This window comes from Scardinius erythrophthalmus (genome assembly GCF_964197995.2).
Source record: "Scardinius erythrophthalmus genome assembly, chromosome: 12".
Classification (NCBI taxonomy): Eukaryota; Metazoa; Chordata; class Actinopteri; order Cypriniformes; family Leuciscidae; genus Scardinius; species Scardinius erythrophthalmus.
Window position 1 is genome coordinate 36,626,664 of NC_138232.1, and position 21,006 is coordinate 36,647,669.

General features: G+C 37.6%; 1 protein-coding gene across 3 annotated transcripts in view; it reads left to right on the forward strand.

The window, feature by feature from the left end:
* myh11a (myosin, heavy chain 11a, smooth muscle) overlaps positions 1–21,006 on the forward strand; it is a 32,676-nt gene that overhangs the window by 2,684 nt on the left and 8,986 nt on the right. For 2 of the 3 annotated variants that reach the window (XM_081380681.1, XM_081380679.1), the window contains exons 2-27: positions 2,819–3,181; positions 4,666–4,822; positions 7,516–7,543; positions 11,056–11,158; positions 11,573–11,599; positions 14,532–14,624; positions 14,714–14,777; positions 14,918–15,016; positions 15,207–15,350; positions 15,487–15,582; positions 15,683–15,801; positions 15,945–16,097; positions 16,183–16,356; positions 16,594–16,767; positions 17,219–17,333; positions 17,550–17,743; positions 17,832–17,953; positions 18,743–18,812; positions 18,904–19,064; positions 19,145–19,253; positions 19,429–19,560; positions 19,649–19,855; positions 19,964–20,101; positions 20,184–20,307; positions 20,428–20,599; positions 20,714–20,926. In XM_081380681.1, coding sequence (XP_081236807.1) covers positions 2,840–3,181; positions 4,666–4,822; positions 7,516–7,543; positions 11,056–11,158; positions 11,573–11,599; positions 14,532–14,624; positions 14,714–14,777; positions 14,918–15,016; positions 15,207–15,350; positions 15,487–15,582; positions 15,683–15,801; positions 15,945–16,097; positions 16,183–16,356; positions 16,594–16,767; positions 17,219–17,333; positions 17,550–17,743; positions 17,832–17,953; positions 18,743–18,812; positions 18,904–19,064; positions 19,145–19,253; positions 19,429–19,560; positions 19,649–19,855; positions 19,964–20,101; positions 20,184–20,307; positions 20,428–20,599; positions 20,714–20,926 — 3,530 coding nt within the window. In that variant the 5' untranslated portion in view covers positions 2,819–2,839. The remainder of the gene's footprint in view (positions 1–2,818; positions 3,182–4,665; positions 4,823–7,515; positions 7,544–11,055; positions 11,159–11,572; positions 11,600–14,531; positions 14,625–14,713; positions 14,778–14,917; positions 15,017–15,206; positions 15,351–15,486; positions 15,583–15,682; positions 15,802–15,944; positions 16,098–16,182; positions 16,357–16,593; positions 16,768–17,218; positions 17,334–17,549; positions 17,744–17,831; positions 17,954–18,742; positions 18,813–18,903; positions 19,065–19,144; positions 19,254–19,428; positions 19,561–19,648; positions 19,856–19,963; positions 20,102–20,183; positions 20,308–20,427; positions 20,600–20,713; positions 20,927–21,006) is intronic. The other variant, XM_081380680.1, reaches the window with a different exon arrangement.

Sequence of the window (21,006 nt, forward strand, 5' to 3'; positions counted from 1 at the left end):
ATTCACTTTTTGTGTTCCACAGAAAAAGCAAGTCGTAAAGGTTTAGAACTGCAGTTTTCATTTCCTTTATGTGTGCCTTTTATAAATCTATATAAATCAAACCATTGTATTACATTAGATGCATTTCTGACAGATTTTTTTGGAATATCTTTTATAATAATGATAAAAGGTGTGTGCATGTAGCAGAAGTGAGTTTTAATCTGGCTTATCAGAAAAAGGAAGTTTTACAGATATATTGGTTAGATCGTTAGACCTAGCGAGTTTTTACCAGTTTACTTGCAGCTACCCTTCAATAGTGAATCAGTTTAGCTGTGTTTTTGACTTTAGCACATTTGTGGTCTATCTTTAGGCTGCTTACCTGATTGTCATTTTAAAGATTTAACACATTTCTGCATCACCTGACAGACTCCTTTAACTCTTGTTTATTTCTTAAAACCAGTAGCTGGACTATTGTCTTAACAGTTTAATCCACTCTTATCAAACAGTCAATGTGGGTTTTGAAGAAAAAAGGCCTTTATGGTCATTAATGGTAACATGTTGTTTAAATGTGCCTGAACTAGGAAGCATTATATTCAGTATATATTGTCATTGCAACAGCTTTAAAGCTGGTGCCGTTGACCTGGTCTGCACATCCATCTCAATATAAATGTTAAAAAAAGAGACTGAAATGACACAGCTGCTCATGAGAAAAAGAAAACCATATGGGTGGAATGAAAAAAAAAAGATGAGGAGGAGTAGAGAAAAAAGGAGGAAACTTTTCACAGGACCGGGGGATCACAAAAATCCATCTGCACAACATGGTCACATGATTTTCTGGGCTTTAGGCCCACTTGGACACAGGCCAAGGACCCTGATTTGTGCTACCTTTTATTTCTGTCATGTAAAAAAAAAAAAAATGTCAGAATTTCTTTGAATTAAAACACAGATTTAATTTATTTAGGCAGGTTTTGCAGTATGTTTGCAGTGGAGCTCCTGATCCATAAAAACCTCATTGAAAACTTGATGAATCTCAAGTGCAGAAATGAAGGAGCTTCCCCCCTAAAAAAAGGGTCTGTGAATCTATTCACAGGACACAGGAAATTCCAACTTTTAATTAAATCAGCTTATCATAGAGAAACTTTGTTTGTTTGTCTCGCTCCCAAACGATTACAGGGCCTTTAAATGACCCTTTTCCCTCCGTAGTTTTTTCCAAGGGACGATTTTGTCATCATTCGGACAAAAGAATATGGATTGAAAAACTGGTGGTAAAAAAAAGGGAGCAGTTAAGAGAGTCACATTTCAGAAACTCTCAATATTGTATCTTTTAAGCATGTCAATGTCGTATAGTCTTTTTTCTACAGCACAGACTCCGAAGAAACTTCAGTCATTCTCCATGTTTTAATTGAGCAAGTGCAACACTGGTTTTAGATATTATGCAAATTTCTTACAATTTAGAATTGAACTAAAATTTAATTCTGCAGTTTTTTTTTTTTTTAAGTTAACTTTTGTTAGAAAGTCAGTAAGTGGGAACAATATTTTCCTGTTTTTGCTGAGCTATTAGACCATACAATGTAAATGTACAAACAATTGGTTATAAATGGAGGAGGAAATCGGTTCATATCTAAGGCGTAGCTCGGATATTGTTTCCCAAAATTGCTTTTAAAGCTCTGTGCTTGCATGAACTCCAAAGCTGCACCTGCTGTTTGCCAACTGTACTGTACTCGAAAATACTTGTGTAAACTTCCCTATATCAGCCACCCAGAGGAAAAGAAGGGTGGGGGAAAGTGGCAGGAAAATTAGACCCCCACCAGCCTCTGACTGTCCCTGCCTAATGTTATCATTTTGGAGTAAACTGTGAGTCCGACTGGAGGCATACTATTCCCTATAAGGGCTTTGTTTGGGAGTTCACTTGCTTCTGCTGTTTAGGTGGACAGAGCGTCCACTGACTCAAAGGCAGCCTTATATGGTCATCGCAGCACGGGACCACAGCTGAGCACCAAAAGAAACAAGAAAAACAGCATTTGCTGTAGAGATTATCACATAATCATATATATTTATTTTCCCAGTAGGATATGTTTTGTACAGTTTTTGGTCAGACTGGGGGATTGTTTGATCGATACTGACAACATTTTTTATATTTCCCAGGCATTTTTCTCATCCTTTCATCTAAATAGTGGTTTCCCCTGTGACCTATGCAATGTTTGTTTAGGAAGAGGGTTTGTTTGATTGGTGAACTTGGCAACTTGGTACACTGTGGCAATAGTGAATTGCAACCACATCCAAAAATCATCCATAAAGTGTTGGATATTATATATTCCATTACACTGTCTAATGACATTAGATGACTCTCTAATCAGATTCTGTTTTGAGTTACATTGATCACTTGAATGACAACCTATATTTTCAATTTAAAATGGTGACTTACTGTATGATTTAACAAAAAGTTTGTTGTTTAGTTGCTCATATCTTACCTCACACTCTTACACCAAAGCGTCATGCTGGAATTTGTGTATGGTTACTGTGAACAGTAAAGCCTGATTTCTTTTATTTGATTTGCCATTTCAACCAATTTGATTTTGACAAGCGCTAAAAGATCAAATATTGGAGGTGACAATTTGCCCATCAAAAATATAAAAATGTCTAATATTTTCAAATATCAGATATTGGGGATAGGCAATGGGTGGGGGTGGGGGGGGGGTCTGTGGTGGTTACAGCCTTGCCTTTTGCAACTTGTATTTAATTAAAGTCTATTGCACAGATCCAATATTGTTGCCAATATTGTTAACATTTAGAAAGAAAACATTGTGTTTAAAAATCTGTTTTCCTCTCAAATTTGTAGTTGTCTTAACCCAGAACCAAAATGACGAAAAAGGGCTTGAGTGAGGACGAGAAATTCCTTTTCACGGACAAAGACTTCATTAACAGCCCCGTCGCACAGGCAGATTGGACAGCCAAAAAGCTGGTGTGGGTCCCCTCTGAGAAGCATGGTTTTGAGTCGGCCTGCATCAAAGAGGAACATGGTGATGAGGTCCTGGTGGAGCTGGCGGACAACGGAAAGAAAATCACAGTCAACAAGGATGACATCCAGAAGATGAACCCACCCAAGTTCAGCAAGGTGGAGGATATGGCGGAGCTCACCTGCCTGAATGAAGCGTCTGTTCTGCACAACCTGAGGGAGAGATACTACTCTGGGCTCATCTATGTAAGTATGCCACAGTGCTTTTAAATAATATTAAAAATAATAATAATTGCTTAGTAAATTATAATAAACATGCTCTCTAATTTATAAAGTTGACTTAGGGTCAGTGACTGACGTGACTTTTTTTGGTATCTGTTAATTAATTAAAAAATACATTGAAATGTAATTCATACATACAGTGATTTCAATACACCTCTTATATGATAAGCTTATTTTTAATTTCTAAACTAAAAATATCAGAGTGATACAACTGACAAGATATCATAAAAGCCTGATTGAAAGGATGAAATGCTTGAAAAGAAACCCTGAAGTACCTCAGCACAATTTTATTTTTGATACAAGCAGTGAAGCAGTATTGTTAAAATATTAGTAATATATATATCACACTTTACACTCTCGTGTATTCAAGGTGCAAGAAAAAAATTATTTTTGGTTACACCACATTAAATTTTTAGAGTCATTAAAATGTTGAAAATGTTATAAATGTTTCAAGCTCAAATGAAACCAACATATATTGGAGTATATTTTATATTAATATTCTTATTCATTGTCACGAACTGCTCGGAGACACGAAAGTTGAGGATCCAAATGCAGTATTTATTTAAAGGGTTATCCACAATCGTAATCCAGATCCAGGCAAGGGTCGTACACAAACAAACAATCAAAACAATAACAGATAAGGGCTGAGGCAAAGAGAGAATCACGAAAACCAGGAGACGAGAGAAACAGGATACAGGGTAGACTTTGCAGGGAATTAATGAGTGTACATGGTTTAAATAGGCTGAGACTGACAAGGTAATGAGACGCAGGTGGGTGCAATCAGGGATGATGAGTCCGGGCAGTGAGTTATGGGAAATGTAGTTTGTGAGGGAATGACAATAGTCTGATGTGGAGTGTCCTCTGGTGGCTCTCAAGGGCACTCTGGCTGTTAACCGTTACAATTATCTTCGACACTTATATTTGTCATTGACCCCCTGCTGACATTACTATTCCATTACATTGCATAACATTTTATTATCAGCCAATGCATAACATTTAAAAATAAATGTATTGTGGCCGAACCAATCCAAAATAATTTTTGCACTGACAACCATGTAGCTTAAAATGGCAGCGATGATTTGCAGTATCTAATGCACTAAAGTGTAAGAAAGAGGAAGTATACATTCCCCAAGAGTGAGAGGTTATATAACTTCCACAGGCCTCCAAACTATGTTTGCACTCTGTTTTAGTAACAAACCATTAGTTAACGACATTTTGCTCTGAGGAAATCTTGGGAAAAGGAGTCTTCCATATGTATTATGCATCGCCTACGCTTTCAAATGTTATGAGTAAAATATACAGACTTAATCCTAACTTCCTTATATTTATATTTTAAGACACATTGTATGACTCGGTACTCTGCTGCCATGTTTCCTTGTTGTCCTTTACCTGATGGATTCATAACCCCTTCATATACAGTGGAAAATTGAGACGTTATCTTTCTTCAGACATACTCTGGGCTGTTTTGTGTGGTGGTGAACCCCTATAAAATGCTGCCAATCTACTCTGAGAAGATCATTGATATGTACAAAGGCAAAAAGCGCCACGAGGTCCCTCCCCATATCTACTCCATCACGGACAACGCCTATAGGAACATGATGCAAGGTAAGGCCCGCACTGCTGGACGTTCGCATATTAAATCATAGCTTGCTTCTCTTTAGATCTGAATGTTTGGATTTCACAACAGCCGTTGTCTTGGAAACTTCCAACGCAAGTGAATCCGAAAGGCATTTTTATTTCACTAATTGGCAACAGAACAGTGTAGAATCTTTTTATAACAACGAATGTCATTTGTGTTTGTTGAAATGGAGTGTGACAGCTGGTGTTAACAGGTCCTTCAGTGGTGTGAGGGGTGGATGCACACATGTGCCAGCAGGTCACACATCTAATGCCATTTTAAACACCTTCCTAATAATTAAAACAGCTGTTGTTAGCCACAGAAATTTGAAGCTATATTATTGAGTGAAATTAGGTGCTAAAAGAAAAGAAGAAGAACCACAAGATATTTTACACCCCAGTCTTACAGCTTTTAGCATGGTCAAAAGTGTTGCTAATGAAGTTGTTGATGCATCAATTCTTCGAGTAAAGATAAGTGGTTAAGATAAAACAAAAACTTTGTGCAAAGTTTGCAATGGAAAATTTCAGAAACTGTTATCTCATGAGAAACAGTTAAACTTGCAAAACAAATTGCTTTCAAAAAGCAGAAGTAGGAAGGTGTGCTGTCACGCTGTTCCTCAAGAGTAATTTGCTCAGTCCACTCATGCTTACATTAGACATGGGTTGAGAAATCATGCTTAAACCCTGTAAATGTCCTTATTCATGCAGATCATACCTATATGTTGTTCACAGTGAGACTCATTTCCTGCTATATGAAGAGAGATGATCGTTTATAGTTATAGCACCTAAAAATAATGACAACACATTTTTTGATGAAAAATTTGAATTCTGTCATTAATTACTCACCCTAATGACGTTCCAAACCCATAAGACTTTCGTTCATCTTTAGAACACAAATGAAGATCTTTTTGATGAAATCTGAGATATTTCTGTCCCTCCACTGACAGATACTTAAATTTGGACTAAACCGCTAAATTCATATGGATTAAATTTACAATCTCTTTTTGAAGCTTCAAAGTGGTAGTTGTGTTGCTGTCAATGGAGGGACTGAAAGCTCTCAGATTTCATCAAAAAGATCTTCATTTGTGTTCTGTAGATGAACGAAAGTCTTACGGGTTTAACATGTTTTGAAGGCTTCCTGTAGTAGCAATATCTTGAACTGTTACACTTGATGACATGAGTAAAAATCCAGCATGATCAAGCATGAGTGCCAGTGTTCACATTCTTGCACAGGGGCTTAAACTGATCTTTCTTTGAAGTCCAGCAGGGTTTCAATGCTCAACCAAGTGTGAAATGGTGTAGCCTTGTCGTAAATCAAAACTTTAGGAGCCCATATTGGATGGAATGGAAAAGAATAGAAATGATTTGAAGAATGGTATATTTATGACATTAAATCTATTGGATTTGAATGCATAACTTTCTACTAGCTTGGATAAAACAATACCTGTGCATCTTGCTTTTTGTCAAACAGTCTGGCTGAGGTGCAGATTCCGCATCGGTGTGTTTAGATTTGGTTTTCTGCGTCCCGAATGCCTCGATTTGTGCCTTAATTAGGAAGAAACAAGGGAACAGGCTTCATGTTGTATGTGGAAACCTGCCCAGCTTAGGTCATATCCAAAATGAGCAATAGTCATTCATTGTGTTTACAACAGAAGAAGGTTCTATAGTACATGAGCAGAACAGGCGAGCTCACATTCAGCTGATTATCTGGTTGGGCGTCAGTCCAGTCTCCAGGATCATAGATAAGAACCAAACTCTGTTTGAATTTAATCGACAAATTCATTGGCTTAGAATTGGTTAAAGAAGTTCGTATTTTGTTTGACTTGATCAAAATACTTATTTGATAAATGATCTAATAACAGATGGCGTTTTATTTCATTCGGTGGTGTACGGTTAGGATTAGAAAACCTTAAATGGAGCCAAGATCATCTGAGAAGGTTTTCAGGTTCTAATTTTAGCAGCATGAATCAATGATTGTCCCATTGCTGAACTCAGTAAGAATAGTGTTGCAGCTCCCAAAAGGATGGTGGAGTCAGTTTTTGTTCCTCAGCAAATCAAATTGCTGCGCTAAAACATCAAAGATTATTAGATTATGTGCATTATTCGATGTTGTAATGACAATGGTATTTGATCATACACCATTTCACATGGAAGGAGCTGGACTTAAAGTGACCGTGAAATCAAAATCGACAAGTCTGTTTTTTTTATGGAATATTGTATTATTTATTATAAATAATATAAATAAATTATTTATCCATGCACATAATTATGTGCTCTCATAACCTTTAATCAAAATAACTTCCCCTCCCTCTTGCAGTGACATCTCTGCTCTTCTCTGATGATGTGTTTACTGGCGTGAGGGCGGGGCAACCTGTCACTCACATGAGATCGACCAATAGCAAACCACAACGATCCAATCAATTCCTGATGGACAAAATCAAGTCCCGTCCTACTTTCTTTTTTAAAGAAGCCATTTCATTTAAATAATAGGGAAGAAAATACTATCGCAACTTCCGTTTCATGCCGACTTTAAGAAAAAAGTATTTTTTCTAGGCTTAAAAGCAGTCCATATGTATTTCATAATGTTCAAAAATGATATGGTATATTCTCTTGCAGTTTCCATGAGCACCAGCCTGACAGTTACCTTGGGCCGCTGTAATGTCTGTCTTTTCTTTCTACAGATCGAGAGGACCAGTCTATTCTTTGCACGTGAGTTTTTTCATAGTTTTCTTTACATCACTGCAGTAACTGCTTTTAGTCTAACTGGCTCTTAAGCAATGCTTCTCGGCCAGGACTTCCATAAGGGGGCTGCAGGATGTTTAAATGGATACATTTTTAATTTATTCAAGCAATTAAACTCGAATCTAAATAAAATGCTAAAAAACACATAAAATCATGTAAACCATAATCATACTTTACTCTCTCTCCTAAGCTCAATAATTTATAATGTTGTTCTAATTGAAGAAATGCAGTTCTTGAAATTTGGAATCGCAAAATGAATAATTCTTAATTAATTTAATAGATAGAACTTTATTTAAATAGTCCACTTGAAACATTCTACTAACTATAAGTTGCAACTACATTTCAACTAGCAGTCATTAGAGTAATTGTAGACTGTCTGCTTAAGATCTGCTAACACTTTATTTGTATATTCCCCAACAGACATTCTACTGACTAAAAGTACGTTAACTTATTCTACAAACCCAAAACCTAACCTAACAGTCTACTAATACTCTAATGAGAGTTAGTTGACATATTGCAAAGTTACTTATCATTGCAGAATGTCTAAAGTGGACCATCGAAATAAAGTGTAACCCATTCAATATATCAGTATTCCCATTTTCTGTTAATAAAAAAGTTTGAAAACAAGCAGCTTTGTCACAATTACAGCAGAAACACCAGAAATATCTTATATGAGGAAAAACATCCTTACAAATAGAGTTAGATATGGTAAAGTTGAAGTCTGTTTTGAAGTGTGCTGAGAATCCAGTGTTTGCGTAACACCAGCGTCTTGTAGGATGCTTTAATTTTGAAGGTGCCTTGCATGTATCCTCTGCTCCCTTTGATATCCTACATTCCTGTGCAGGCACTTAATATAAATAATAAAAATGGTGATTGAAATGGATTTTATGAAGTTAATGAAGTTATAGCATTGTAGTCCCTTTCTGTCCCAGAAGGCAAATGTTTTAGCTTTCAGACACAGCTAAAGGTTATCTAATGTCATCTGACAGTGGTTAATACTGTTTACATCCCTAAATAAAGGGGGCAGTCGTGGCTTAATGGATAGAGACTCTAACCCGAAAGTTGCAGGTTCGATTCTCAATAATGTAGGTGGGGGAGTGAATGAACAGCGCTCTTTTTCCCCTTAATATCCACGACTGAGGTGCCCTTGAGCAAGGCATCTAACACCCAGTCGCTCTTCGGGCGCCGCAGCACATGGCTGACCACGGTTTGTAGTGTGTGTTCACTACTCACTGCTCCTAATGTGTGTGCACTAACTCGGATGGGTTAAATGCAAAGGACAAATTCCAAGTATGGGTTAACATTCTTGAACTTCACGTCACGTTAACAGTTAACAGTTTTGACAAATTCAGATTAATGTTAAATCTGGAACTCACTCTTATAAGCTCCTTCTAGTATAATATACAACAATTAAAAAGACGACATCTATCATATATAAACATTATGATTAATAGAGATAATTTAAACTAAGAGTCCTTCTACTGTGACCTTTTTTTCCAAAATGTCCTCAGCACTGAGAACAAGGCAGATGAACCCAAGAGTCATGTCTCTTCAGAGTCGACCTACTCGCAGGAAATGTGCCCCCTGCCCTGATTCTAAATCCAGATCATCTTGCATGTTGACTTCATTTGTGTTTGTTTTCTTGAGTCATTATTGGACATTTGGTCTGCGCCTGTAGAGGCCCCACAACAAAACCTGAAATAGAAATAGCTGTTATAGTATTGAAAAGACATGAGGTGATCTTTACAGGCGATATCATTGTTTCACATCTGTGTGATAATAAAACAGCTGTGAAATATGAGGATGTTAAAATAAAATGGTGTTGATGCAATGTGTCAGTGTGGGAGGCACCCTCAGATACTGTCTGCAAACTTCCTCTGAGTGTGGAATAGGAAATTGAAGCCATTTAAACTGCTCTTGGGCAACTGTTCCTAAGGCACAGAATTCTCTAATGACATCAGGATGTTTCCGCATGGCCCAACTTTCCCATGAAGGACACTTTTTTAAACCGTCTCAAAGCAAAGTTTTTTTTATTATCAAATGATTCATTTGGGAATAACCACCCAAAGTTAAAACACATGGACTGTTTAACTGTTAAAACCACACTGATTGTTAAAAAAACACCGATCTGAACCAAAAATCTACATGTGTTTTCCCGTACCTCTTATCTAATATAGTGTGTGGGAATTGTCCAATACATCAATCACCATTTGGTTACATTGTTGGCAACAGTGACTGTGATCATCATGAATTTTACTATACCTTATCATAAATGGTAAAAAAATGTGGATCTACAAACATTGCTGTATAAAGTTCTTCATTAAATGACTTTACTGATCTGAGGGCTTCCTGCTCCTGCCAGAGAATCAGCCCCTCGGCTGCACAGGGCCTGTGGATCCCAGACTCAGTTTTCCTAATATGGAAATGTTAGCGTGTCAGCATGAAGGCTCAGTAATATCTCTCTCGTATCATAGAAGGCGATAGTGCACTATAAGCTCTTGTAACAAATTAAATTATAGATAATGATAAAAAATATACTTTGATATAAAATTTAGTTTAATTTCTGTTTTTTGTTGCATGCATACATATTTTTTAAACACTATTAATTTTGTTTACACTACCATTTAAAAGTTTCATTTTTTTTCTTTTGAAAGACAGCGATACATTAAATTGATCAAAAGTGACATTAAATACTTTTAAATTGTTAAAATTAACACTTTTTAAATAAAAGCTGTTCTTTTGAACTTTTTCTATTCATGGGAGTCCTACAAAAAAAGATCCCCATTTCCACAAAAATATTAAGAGCAAATGTTGTATTTTTGGAGCACCAAATCAACTGAATTCTTAAGTATCATGTGACACTGAAGACTGTAACGATGCTGAAAATTCAGCTTTACATCACATGAATAAATTACACTTTAAAATATAGAAAAAGTTCATTTAAATTTGAAATATTATTTTACAATATTATTGTTTTTACTGTATTTTTATTCAATAAATGCATGCTTTGTGAGTATTAGAGACTTCTTTCAAAAGCATTCAAAAAAATCTTACTGACCCCCAACTTTTGAATGGTAGTGTTGTCAGTCATAGAGTTGTTTTAAACAAATTTTCTCCTACTAAAATCTTCTGCAAATACTGTACATAGACATACTATCCAAAACATACATTTTCTTGATTCATGTGTTTTGTATTCACAGCCATTACTTTCCCTGGCAGGTGGTCATAAATATGGTGGATGAGGAGAAAAGTCATGTGACTAAAGTATTTACACAGCAAATTTAGTGCCAAGACATGGACTTATTTTTCATGATTATGGCTCTGATGTGCCATTTCATTTACATAGAACCAAATCCTAAAACCTGTACTTACCTGTAACGCTGGTGTTTTGATGCCTTGCAAATACTGGTGTTTCCATTATTAGTATTATTCAATGTAAGAAAACACAGTTTTGTCATTCAGTGATGTTTTTTTCCTAGTGGTGAATCAGGTGCTGGGAAGACAGAAAACACCAAGAAAGTCATCCAGTATTTGGCTGTAGTGGCCTCGTCCCACAAAGGCAAGAAAGACACAAGTGCAGCTGTAAGTATGAACACTCTAGAAATACTCTTTCTCTCTTTGATAACCTCTGTCTTCTCCTCAAGCCGGTTCTTATGGGTTCAGTCATCATTTTTATGCTTTGCTTTTGCTTTGATCCTGTTCCTTCATATCAGAGTCTGACATTTTGAATCGTCTAATAATGACTTGAGTAATTATTTGCAAAGGTCATATTGTGAACAGATAAGAACACTTTTTCGATATCATATCCCATTTATCACAAGATTATGCTGGCTCTGATTTTGCCTAATACCAAAAAATTATTTGCTGTTGAGCCTTTAGTATCTCAAGGAAATCAAGACTTCTACAGATGCTAAAGGAGAACCAGTGAATGCAACAGAATGCCCTTAGTTCGCATTCATCTAATGACAATTTCCCTTAATTAATTTCCTCAAATAGCAACAAACAGGACAACAGTTTGCCTATGTGAGTAAAAAGGATTGTGAAAAATTTCTTCTTGTGTGGGTTTGAGAGTTTGCATGCTTGAGTTTCTCACTGAGAGTGACATTAGACTAGTCTTACATGGAGGGACCATCTAAATAAACCACCTGTACGGCTACTGTTCAAATGATTGTAGACAAACAGTGTGCCAAAAGCCTGAGTGTTCGCATGATGTTTAAAAAAAAAAAAAGATTATACTAAAATAATAATATCAAGATTATGTCGTTAGAGCACGTGTGAGCCATTCCCCCATCTGAGATGTGGTTAACTTTTTCTTTGCCAGAGCGGATGCCTGGCATTGAAACGGTCTGTCTGAGCACAGTGTGTGTGCATGCCAGTTTATAGCCTTTTGAATTGACGATCTCATATCCTTTCCCGTTTCTCCTTGATCACCTATTAATCTACCACAGGTTCATGTGCATCATCTGTCAAGCTCATATGCGTGTGCATTAATATAAATCCCACCTCAATGTAGAACTGCGTTTAATGTGTACTTATGAGGAACGACACAGGAAACAAAAATATATGCGCACATTATAGCTGTTTTTATGACATTTTATGCATAACAGCCATGCATATGAGCTTAAAAGGGATGCCCATAATAGTTATGTTCTTGGTTCCTAAAAAAGTAGTTTCGTTACTCTTGAATGCACTACTTTGAAAATTACTAAACACTTCTTCTACATACTAGTCCTCTGTAAAGTTCAAGGTTGAAATAATTAGTTCTTCTTTCAATTAAACGTAAATAAGGTTAATTGCATGCGAGCGAGAGAGAACACCAGAGTATGTGAGTGGAGTGATTCGACAGCTATTTCCAGTCAAACTCCACATTGGGTTTTCCATTTCCCACTTGTCGTTCATTCTCCCGTCACTGATGAGAGAAACCCGCTCTGAGTTTACATTATTGTTCTATTGTACGTTTTTTTAGCATCTTGAAGATTGAAAATGATTTCACAAGTGTTTGAATTCTGAGTAGACTACTCATCTGGAAGAAGATTAGATTTTTAGTTTAATGTAAAAGGAACACTTGGTCGACAACTTTAAATTTCCCCACACTTTGCCATTAATTTTTACTAAACATTTTTTATTTTTGTCTGATAATATTTCACAAATCCCATCTTTCTTTCCTTTTGAGTGCATAATAGTCTATTAAAATAGTTTAAAATGTGTTGAATACTTATTATGTATTTGCATTGTGGGTTATTAACGTGTTATGTTCACAATGTCAGCAAGGTCAGAATGATCTTGGCACAAGAGAAAACACGGATGCCCTGACTTTCAAAAATATCGCAGCTACACTCCGCCCCACTCACATACTCTGAACGGCACTCTATGGACCAATAAAACTGTCATCTGTTAGTTAATATGCCTCTCTCTGCCCTGAGACCAATGAAAGAAGCTGTCGAACTTAGCTAAGTGCTTTAAGAATGTTTATACAGTCTTCACTCTGTCCTCTTTCTTCCCAGCAATCTCTCTGTCAACAGTCTCTCTGTCTCCATCATTCTAAAAGTCCCTCTTTCTACTTCTTTTCTAGTTTACTTTATTTTCTTTGTCAGTGTCTGATGCTATCAGCGATCTTCTTTCCTTCTCAGCGACAAGCTGCCTCTGGTAGATATCTTCTTTTTCTTTTTTTCTTTTTTTTGATGCTCAGTAAGAAAGTAATTGAGAGTCTGTGTCACGGTTAAAACATTTTTCTGCTTCATTTAAGTCTAAAAATGAGAATCTAAGGCCCTGTTTACACCTGGAATTAAGATGCGTTTTGGGCGATCGGATCACAAGGAGGTCTAAAACACTTTGAGCTTGTCCACTTTCGACCACTTCCATAGGTATAGTAGAACACGCATTTGACCGGATTGCTTTCGTAGTGACGCTCAAGTGGTCGAATGTGTTCGACCAAGCCACAAAAGACCGTCTATTGACCTAATGCGTAAACATTATGTGAAGCTAGCCAGATAAGATTTAAACTTTGTCGGCTGGAGACCCAAGTTTGGTTGGAAGAGGAAAAACGAACCAAGCACAATGTTCTCTCACCATTCCTGATTTCTAACACGCGTTTCGGCGTCAGAGCAGAAACGAAACCTGCTGCTCTCCATATGTTTTCCATTGTCTCTGGTCGTGTTCATATGTAAATTGCTTATTTCGTCCATTAGAGCGAAATATCTGAAAAAGCCCATACATTTACCCTCTCCTCGAAGAAATCAGGACAAAAGTGGTCAAAAGTGGACAAAAGAGACAGATTAAAACACCAGGTGTAAACCTGTATGTGTCTCCCTCGTCTACTTGTGATCCGATTGACCAAAACGTATCTTAATACCAGGTGGAAACAGGGCCTAATTATGAGGATAAATGACACCAATAGCTTTGTGAACCACAGGCAGCACTATTCTCTCTAGGAATTTGGTGTTTCATCTCACAGATTAACTTTTATCTTGTTAAGTGAACTCTTAAATATCTATAGGCCTAATTGAGATCCATTTCATGAACCCTATTAAAATGTCCTCTCTCCCCAAGCTTAGTATTCCAGACTGACCTCAACTGCTCCTCTTGATATGAGGTGGACATGCTTGGCAGGCTTGAGATTTGGCAGCTAATAGAATATCACTCTTTTGATCTAAGGGGATTATGCCCATCTAAATTGACATGACCTAATTTGTTTTGCACTGTTGAAGGTACTTGCATTTTAAGTATTGCTTCAGGCCTTTTAAGAAATAATTTCCACCTAAATGTATTCAGCTTCAAAATTTTTACCTGCCAAACATTATAGTTAAATGTTGTATTGTGTACTCTTAAGGAGAGCCTTTTCATCTGAGTTCTTTTGTTTTATTCCAATCTTCTGGCATGTCCCCTTCTCATTTTTACCTCCTTGACTTGTTTTCTATGGAATGGTTCTCATTACGTTTTAACCCTGGTATTGTAGGGTGAGCTGGAAAAGCAACTTCTGCAGGCCAATCCAATTCTAGAGGCCTTCGGTAATGCCAAGACCATTAAGAATGACAACTCTTCCCGATTCGTAAGTTTGCAAATGATATATGATAGCAGATGTAACTAGAAAGACCAAGACTGTAACTAATGTATGGATTCAAAATCTTTTCTTCACAGGGCAAATTCATCCGCATTAACTTTGATGTGACAGGTTTCATAGTTGGAGCCAACATAGAGACCTGTATCCTTTAAGACTTAATATATAGGCCATGTACAGATGCAGATTAATCGTACATCCTGAATTATTAAACAATTAAATGATTTATTATTTGTAACATTTTAATGCTGCAGAGTTTAACCTTAATGTCCAAACCACTTCAGATCTGTTGGAGAAATCTCGCTGTATCAGACAAGCAAAAACAGAAAGAGCCTTCCACATCTTCTACTACATGGTAGCAGGAACAAAGGACAAATTACGCGGTAGGTGGAGACACCTCAATTTTATTTTTAATATTATATTTAAACATATAATTTTTCAGCTTGACTCATTGGATCTTTACCTAATGACTGACAGACTAAGATTTCTAAATGCAGAACTGTTTTGAAATGTTCTTGCATCAATGGCATTCTTGCTGGGATGTGTCATATGATTTTTATTCTCTATTGGCAGAGGAGCTTTTGCTCGAAAACTTCAACAAGTACCGTTTCCTCTCATCTGGCCATGTTCAGATTCCAGGCAACCAGGATGATGAGATGTATGATGAAACCATGGAGGCCATGGATATCATGGGCTTCACTGTTGAAGAAAGAACAGGTATCAAATGCAATAAAATATACACATGGTATACACATTTTCTGCTTATTTTTACCAACATATCAGCTAAAAATGAAGAGTTTTGGAGTCTTTGAAAAGACAATCAATTCTGAGAAATGTTATTTCTTTTTGTCAGATGTCCTCAAAGTAGTCTCAACTGTGCTGCAGTTGGGTAACATTGAGTTCAAGAAAGAGAGGAACCAGGAACAGGCTACAATGCCGGACAACACAGGTCAGACACCTTTGGGAAAATGGCAAATGAAAGACATCTCAGGCTAATGTAAATCATTATTACAAACCTAAATGACTGTTGAAATGTGTCTCATTCTCAGCTGCCCAGAAAGTTTGCCATCTCCAAGGCATTAATGTGACGGACTTCACAAGAGCCATTCTGACGCCACGTATTAAAGTGGGTCGTGAGGTTGTGCAAAAGGCCCAAACTAAAGAACAGGTGAGGAGAGAGTTTATAGTTGTGCTGCGATGTTGTGGAATTTGGGTAATGTTGCTCAGGTCTGTAATGAAACTGGAAAACTGCACGATTATCATTATGGAAGGATGTACAGTATTACCAATAAGATGTTTTTTCCTTTCCAGGCTGATTTTGCCACTGAAGCCTTAGCTAAAGCTATGTATGAACGTTTGTTCCGTTGGATCCTTCTAAGAGTTAATAAGGCACTAGACAAGACGAAGCGTCAGGGTGCCTCTTTCCTGGGGATCTTGGACATTGCTGGCTTTGAGATCTTCGAGGTTTGGAAAAATTAAAAGGAAAGAATAAAATTTTGTAAACAGCATCTGAAAAGTGTTAGTGGCATCTACTGTATTTCTCCTTTAGGACAATTCCTTTGAGCAACTCTGCATCAACTACACCAACGAGAAGCTTCAACAGCTGTTCAACCACACCATGTTCATCCTGGAGCAGGAGGAGTACCAACGTGAAGGCATTGAATGGAACTTCATTGACTTCGGGCTAGATTTGCAACCTTGCATTGAGCTTATTGAAAGGCCGGTAAGTTTTTGTGTGTGTTGATGTGCAGGAACAAAATGATTCTTATTCTCTGCTGTTTTGAATTGAACCAACTGCTTCCTGCAGAAATTTGTATGGTGACTATTAATGTCTTTTCATTTAATCCATTTGGCTTGATGGCTGTAACAGGCAATCTTTTGGTGGAAGTCTTTTTGAAATGATGATGTCTTATCTTTACAGTACGTAATGTCACTCACTTTTACTGAAACTCCTCCACAGAACAATCCTCCAGGCATCCTGGCTCTGTTGGATGAAGAGTGTTGGTTTCCAAAGGCAACAGATGTTTCCTTTGTGGAGAAACTTTGCAACACTCATGCTAATCATACTAAGTTTGCTAAACCTAAGCAACTGAAGGACAAGACAGAATTCTCTGTGCTTCACTATGCTGGACGGGTGAGTTTTAAAAGATATATTTACTGATTTACATGTGGACAATATCGTGATCCAGATAATAATAACCCAAGGAATACAGACTCTGGGTCAAATACACTACACAGTTGCGCCACATTTATATGCAGCATTTCAGCACAAAGACTTATGTCTCAATCACTGAGCTGTCGCAATCGTGTTTAACTAGACTTAATGCACTGAAGTAGCACGGCAGAGTATTTACATCAGTCATTGTCTGTGCAACCACGCCTTTTTTCTATGTAAAATTTTAGATTGCAAGATAGGGAATTGTGCTGTGCAAATAATGTCAAGCTTGAATTTTGTGGTCATTTTTACCTTTATTGTAAGTAGCATAAAAAAATGCAGACAGTGCATCATTGGGCACAGTTAATTCTTAGTGAATTCATCCCTCTGTATTGAATATCATGACCCAAACCTACTCTCGCTCAATTAGGTGGATTACAATGCCACATCATGGTTGACCAAGAACATGGACCCTTTAAATGACAATGTTACATCACTGCTGAATAATTCCTCCAATCCGTTCGTGCAAGATCTGTGGAAAGATGGTCAGTATGAGCAATGCATGCTTCTTAGATCTCTTGAAATGTCTAAAAACTAAATATACAGTTGATAAAAATGGTTGCAAACCAGTCAATTCCGACCACTAAATTATTGGTGTACATGTTCTCACTTTTTTGTTTTGGTTAATCAAAGCAGAATATTGGCAAATTTAACTAAGATAAGAATAACGGCTGATATCTTCTATATTTTCTGTTTCTCAGCTGACCGTGTGGTTGGATTGGAAACCATTGCCAAGATGTCAGACAGCTTTGCACCTAGTGCCTCTAAGACCAAGAAGGGCATGTTCCGTACTGTGGGTCAGCTTTACAAAGAGTCTCTGGCTAAGCTAATGACCACACTGCACAACACGCAGCCAAACTTTGTCCGTTGCATTATCCCCAACCATGAGAAACGGGTAAGTCACTATTGCATACCATGTTAATGTTTGGGCACAGGGTACATTATCAGACTAGTTGTGTTAAAGGTACATTTTTCACCTGCAGGCAGGAAAGCTGGATGCCCACCTGGTTCTTGAACAGTTGAGATGTAATGGTGTGCTTGAAGGTATTCGTATCTGCCGCCAAGGATTCCCCAACAGAATTGTCTTCCAAGAGTTCCGGCAGCGGTGGGTAGCTCACTATTTTATATGGAGCTTTTCATTTAGTGAGACTTATTGACTTTATCTAACTGCATATCAACTGTAAAAACAGTATATAATACTCTAGAACACTGCTTCTCAAACTTGTCCTGGGGACCCCCCACCACTGCAGATTTTGGATGTCTCACTCATCTAACATGCCTGACTCCACTCACTAGCTCATAGAGTTGCACTGCGTCTGAAATCGAACACTTCCCTACTATTAGTAAGCGAAAAACAGTACCCCAAAAGAGAAGTATTTCCAAATACAGAAAAAAAAGAAGGTGCAAAGTAACCGGATGACATTACTTCCGCTGAGATTCTGAAGTGTTCATTCGATTGACACTTTACTATACCTGTGAGACCATAGGGGGAGATTTATGAATGGAAGTGAAGTAGCGCAACTGACGCTGGAAGGTCATGGAGGATGTAGTACGTCCGAATATCATTCATACTACTCATATTCATACTATATAGACCGTACTTTTTAACGGTAGCAAAGTAAATTCAAATTCCAATGTATACCTTCTCAGACACTATGCGATTTCAGACACAGCGTTGAATTGGGTGTCCAATGTGTCCAATGAAGGAGACATACAAAATGTGTTTGAAAATCACTGCTCTAGAATCACATTGAAAGATGTGAAAAAATACATCCCTACCTGGATTTAGATTTGCAGTCCAATACAAGTGTGGTATTTATGTTGTGCCACATATATTGCATGGCACAGGTAATTGTATCTTATGCAATTCTCTTTATTTTACCTTGACATACAGATATGAGATCTTGGCAGCGAATGCTATTCCAAAGGGCTTCATGGATGGCAAGCAGGCCTGCTGTCTCATGGTAAGATATTATACAATGAAATCTTGTTAAAGAGCATCATACAACAATAATAATTTAAAAGCTTTTTTCTTATACCTAACCCTTTCTGTAGATCAAGCACCTGGACCTGGACCCAAACCTTTACCGTATTGGTCAGAGCAAAATCTTCTTTCGCACAGGAGTCCTGGCCCAGCTGGAAGAAGAGCGTGATCTAAAGATTACGGTCATAATCATTGCCTTCCAGGCGCAGGCCAGGGGATTCCTAGCTAGAAAGTGAGTTAAATTTACTAATATAGTATTTTTGAAAACTGTGTTATGAAATTTGAGTTATTCTTATATAAAACCGTGTGTAGGGCCTTTGCTAAGAGGCAGCAACAGCTGACAGCTATGAAGGTGATCCAGAGGAACTGTGCTGCTTATCTAAAACTCAGGAACTGGCAGTGGTGGAGACTCTTCACCAAGGTGAGACATTTCTTAGCTTCTGAATTTCTTATATATTGCACAATGTGACTATAAACATTGTTTATATTTCCTGTGACACAAATGGTTGAACATGGTGCTAACATGCTAACAATTAGTTTCTAGTAAAAACACTTGTCTATGTTACATCTAAACACATTTCCCTCAATGCCCACAGGTAAAGCCTCTCCTGCAGGTGACACGCCAAGAGGAGGAGATGAGTCTGAAGGATGAGGAGCTCCAAAGGGCCAAAGAATCTTCACAAAAATTTGAAATTGAGCTAAAAGACATTTCACTGAAACACACGCAGGTATGCAGACATCCTGACGTTGTCCTTCTGCATTAAATGCCAATTCATTAAACACTGATTACAAACAATATTATCCTTCCATCTGCAGCTTATGGAAGAAAGGAACCAGCTCCAGGAGAAATTGCAGGCTGAGACTGAGCTCTATGCAGAGGCAGAGGAAATGAGAATACGGTTAGCTAGCAAGAAACAAGAACTTGAGGAAATCTTGCATGAGATGGAGGCGAGGTTGGAAGAAGAGGAGGATCGTGGTGCAGCCCTACAAATGGAAAAGAAGAAAATGCACGACCAGATCAGAGTAGGTTATCATCTATTGGTTTTCAATCACAGGCAACCTGTACTTTTTCGAATTCTGTCCTTAGATTAAACTCTAGTCTCTCTCTTATCTCTCAATAAACGCTCTAAGGATCTTGAGGAACATCTTGAAGAGGAAGAGGATGCTCGTCAGAAGCTGCAACTGGAGAAGGTTACATGTGATGCCAAGATCAAAAAGTTAGAGGATGATATCCTGGTGATGGAGGACCATAACAACAAATTACAGAAGGTTTGACTTCAAACAAGATGGCATATTTTGGCGGTGGTGGTGGAAATTTAGGTGTAATCAATTTTAAGTACTCTGTTTGTAGGAGAGGAAGCTTCTAGAAGAAAGGGTAGCAGATTATAGCTCAAACCTAGCTGAAGAAGAAGAAAAATCCAAAAACCTGACAAAGCTGAAGAATAAGCATGAGTCAATGATCTCAGAACTGGAGGGTTTGTCCATTATTTACTTTTGATACATAATGATAATGTTTGTCTGGAAATCAATCCAATTAATGTCTGATTACTAAATGATTCAGTTATAAGTGATAATATATGTTGTTTTAATCATAGTGCGCTTGAAAAAAGAGGAGAAGACTCGACAGGAGCTGGACAAAGCCAAGAGAAAGTTGGAGGGTGAATCAAATGACCTTCAGGAGCAGATTGCTGAACTTCAAGCTCAGATTGCTGATCTGAAAGCCCAGCTTGCTAAGAAAGAGGAGGAGCTTCAGGCTGCACTGGCACGGTATACAGATATTAAGCAATTTAAATCGTTCAAATTGCAGATTTTTCATCTATTAAGCTAATTTGGAGGTGCTTTCATGTAGTAAATATTATATTCTCTCTGCATTTACATCAGAATAGAGGACGAGACAGCTCAGAAAAACAATGCACTGAAGAAGATCAGGGAGCTGGAGGGACACATCTCAGATCTTCAGGAGGACCTAGAGTCAGAGCGGGCTGCCCGGAATAAGGCTGAAAAAACCAAGAGAGACTTAGGAGAAGAGCTTGAAGCTCTCAAATCAGAATTGGAGGACACATTAGACACCACAGCTACTCAGCAAGAGCTCAGGTGTCTGGATATGATGAACTGATTTTTAATCTGAAGTGCATTGTATTGATTTAATATATTAAAAAAATTCGCAAAAGGTT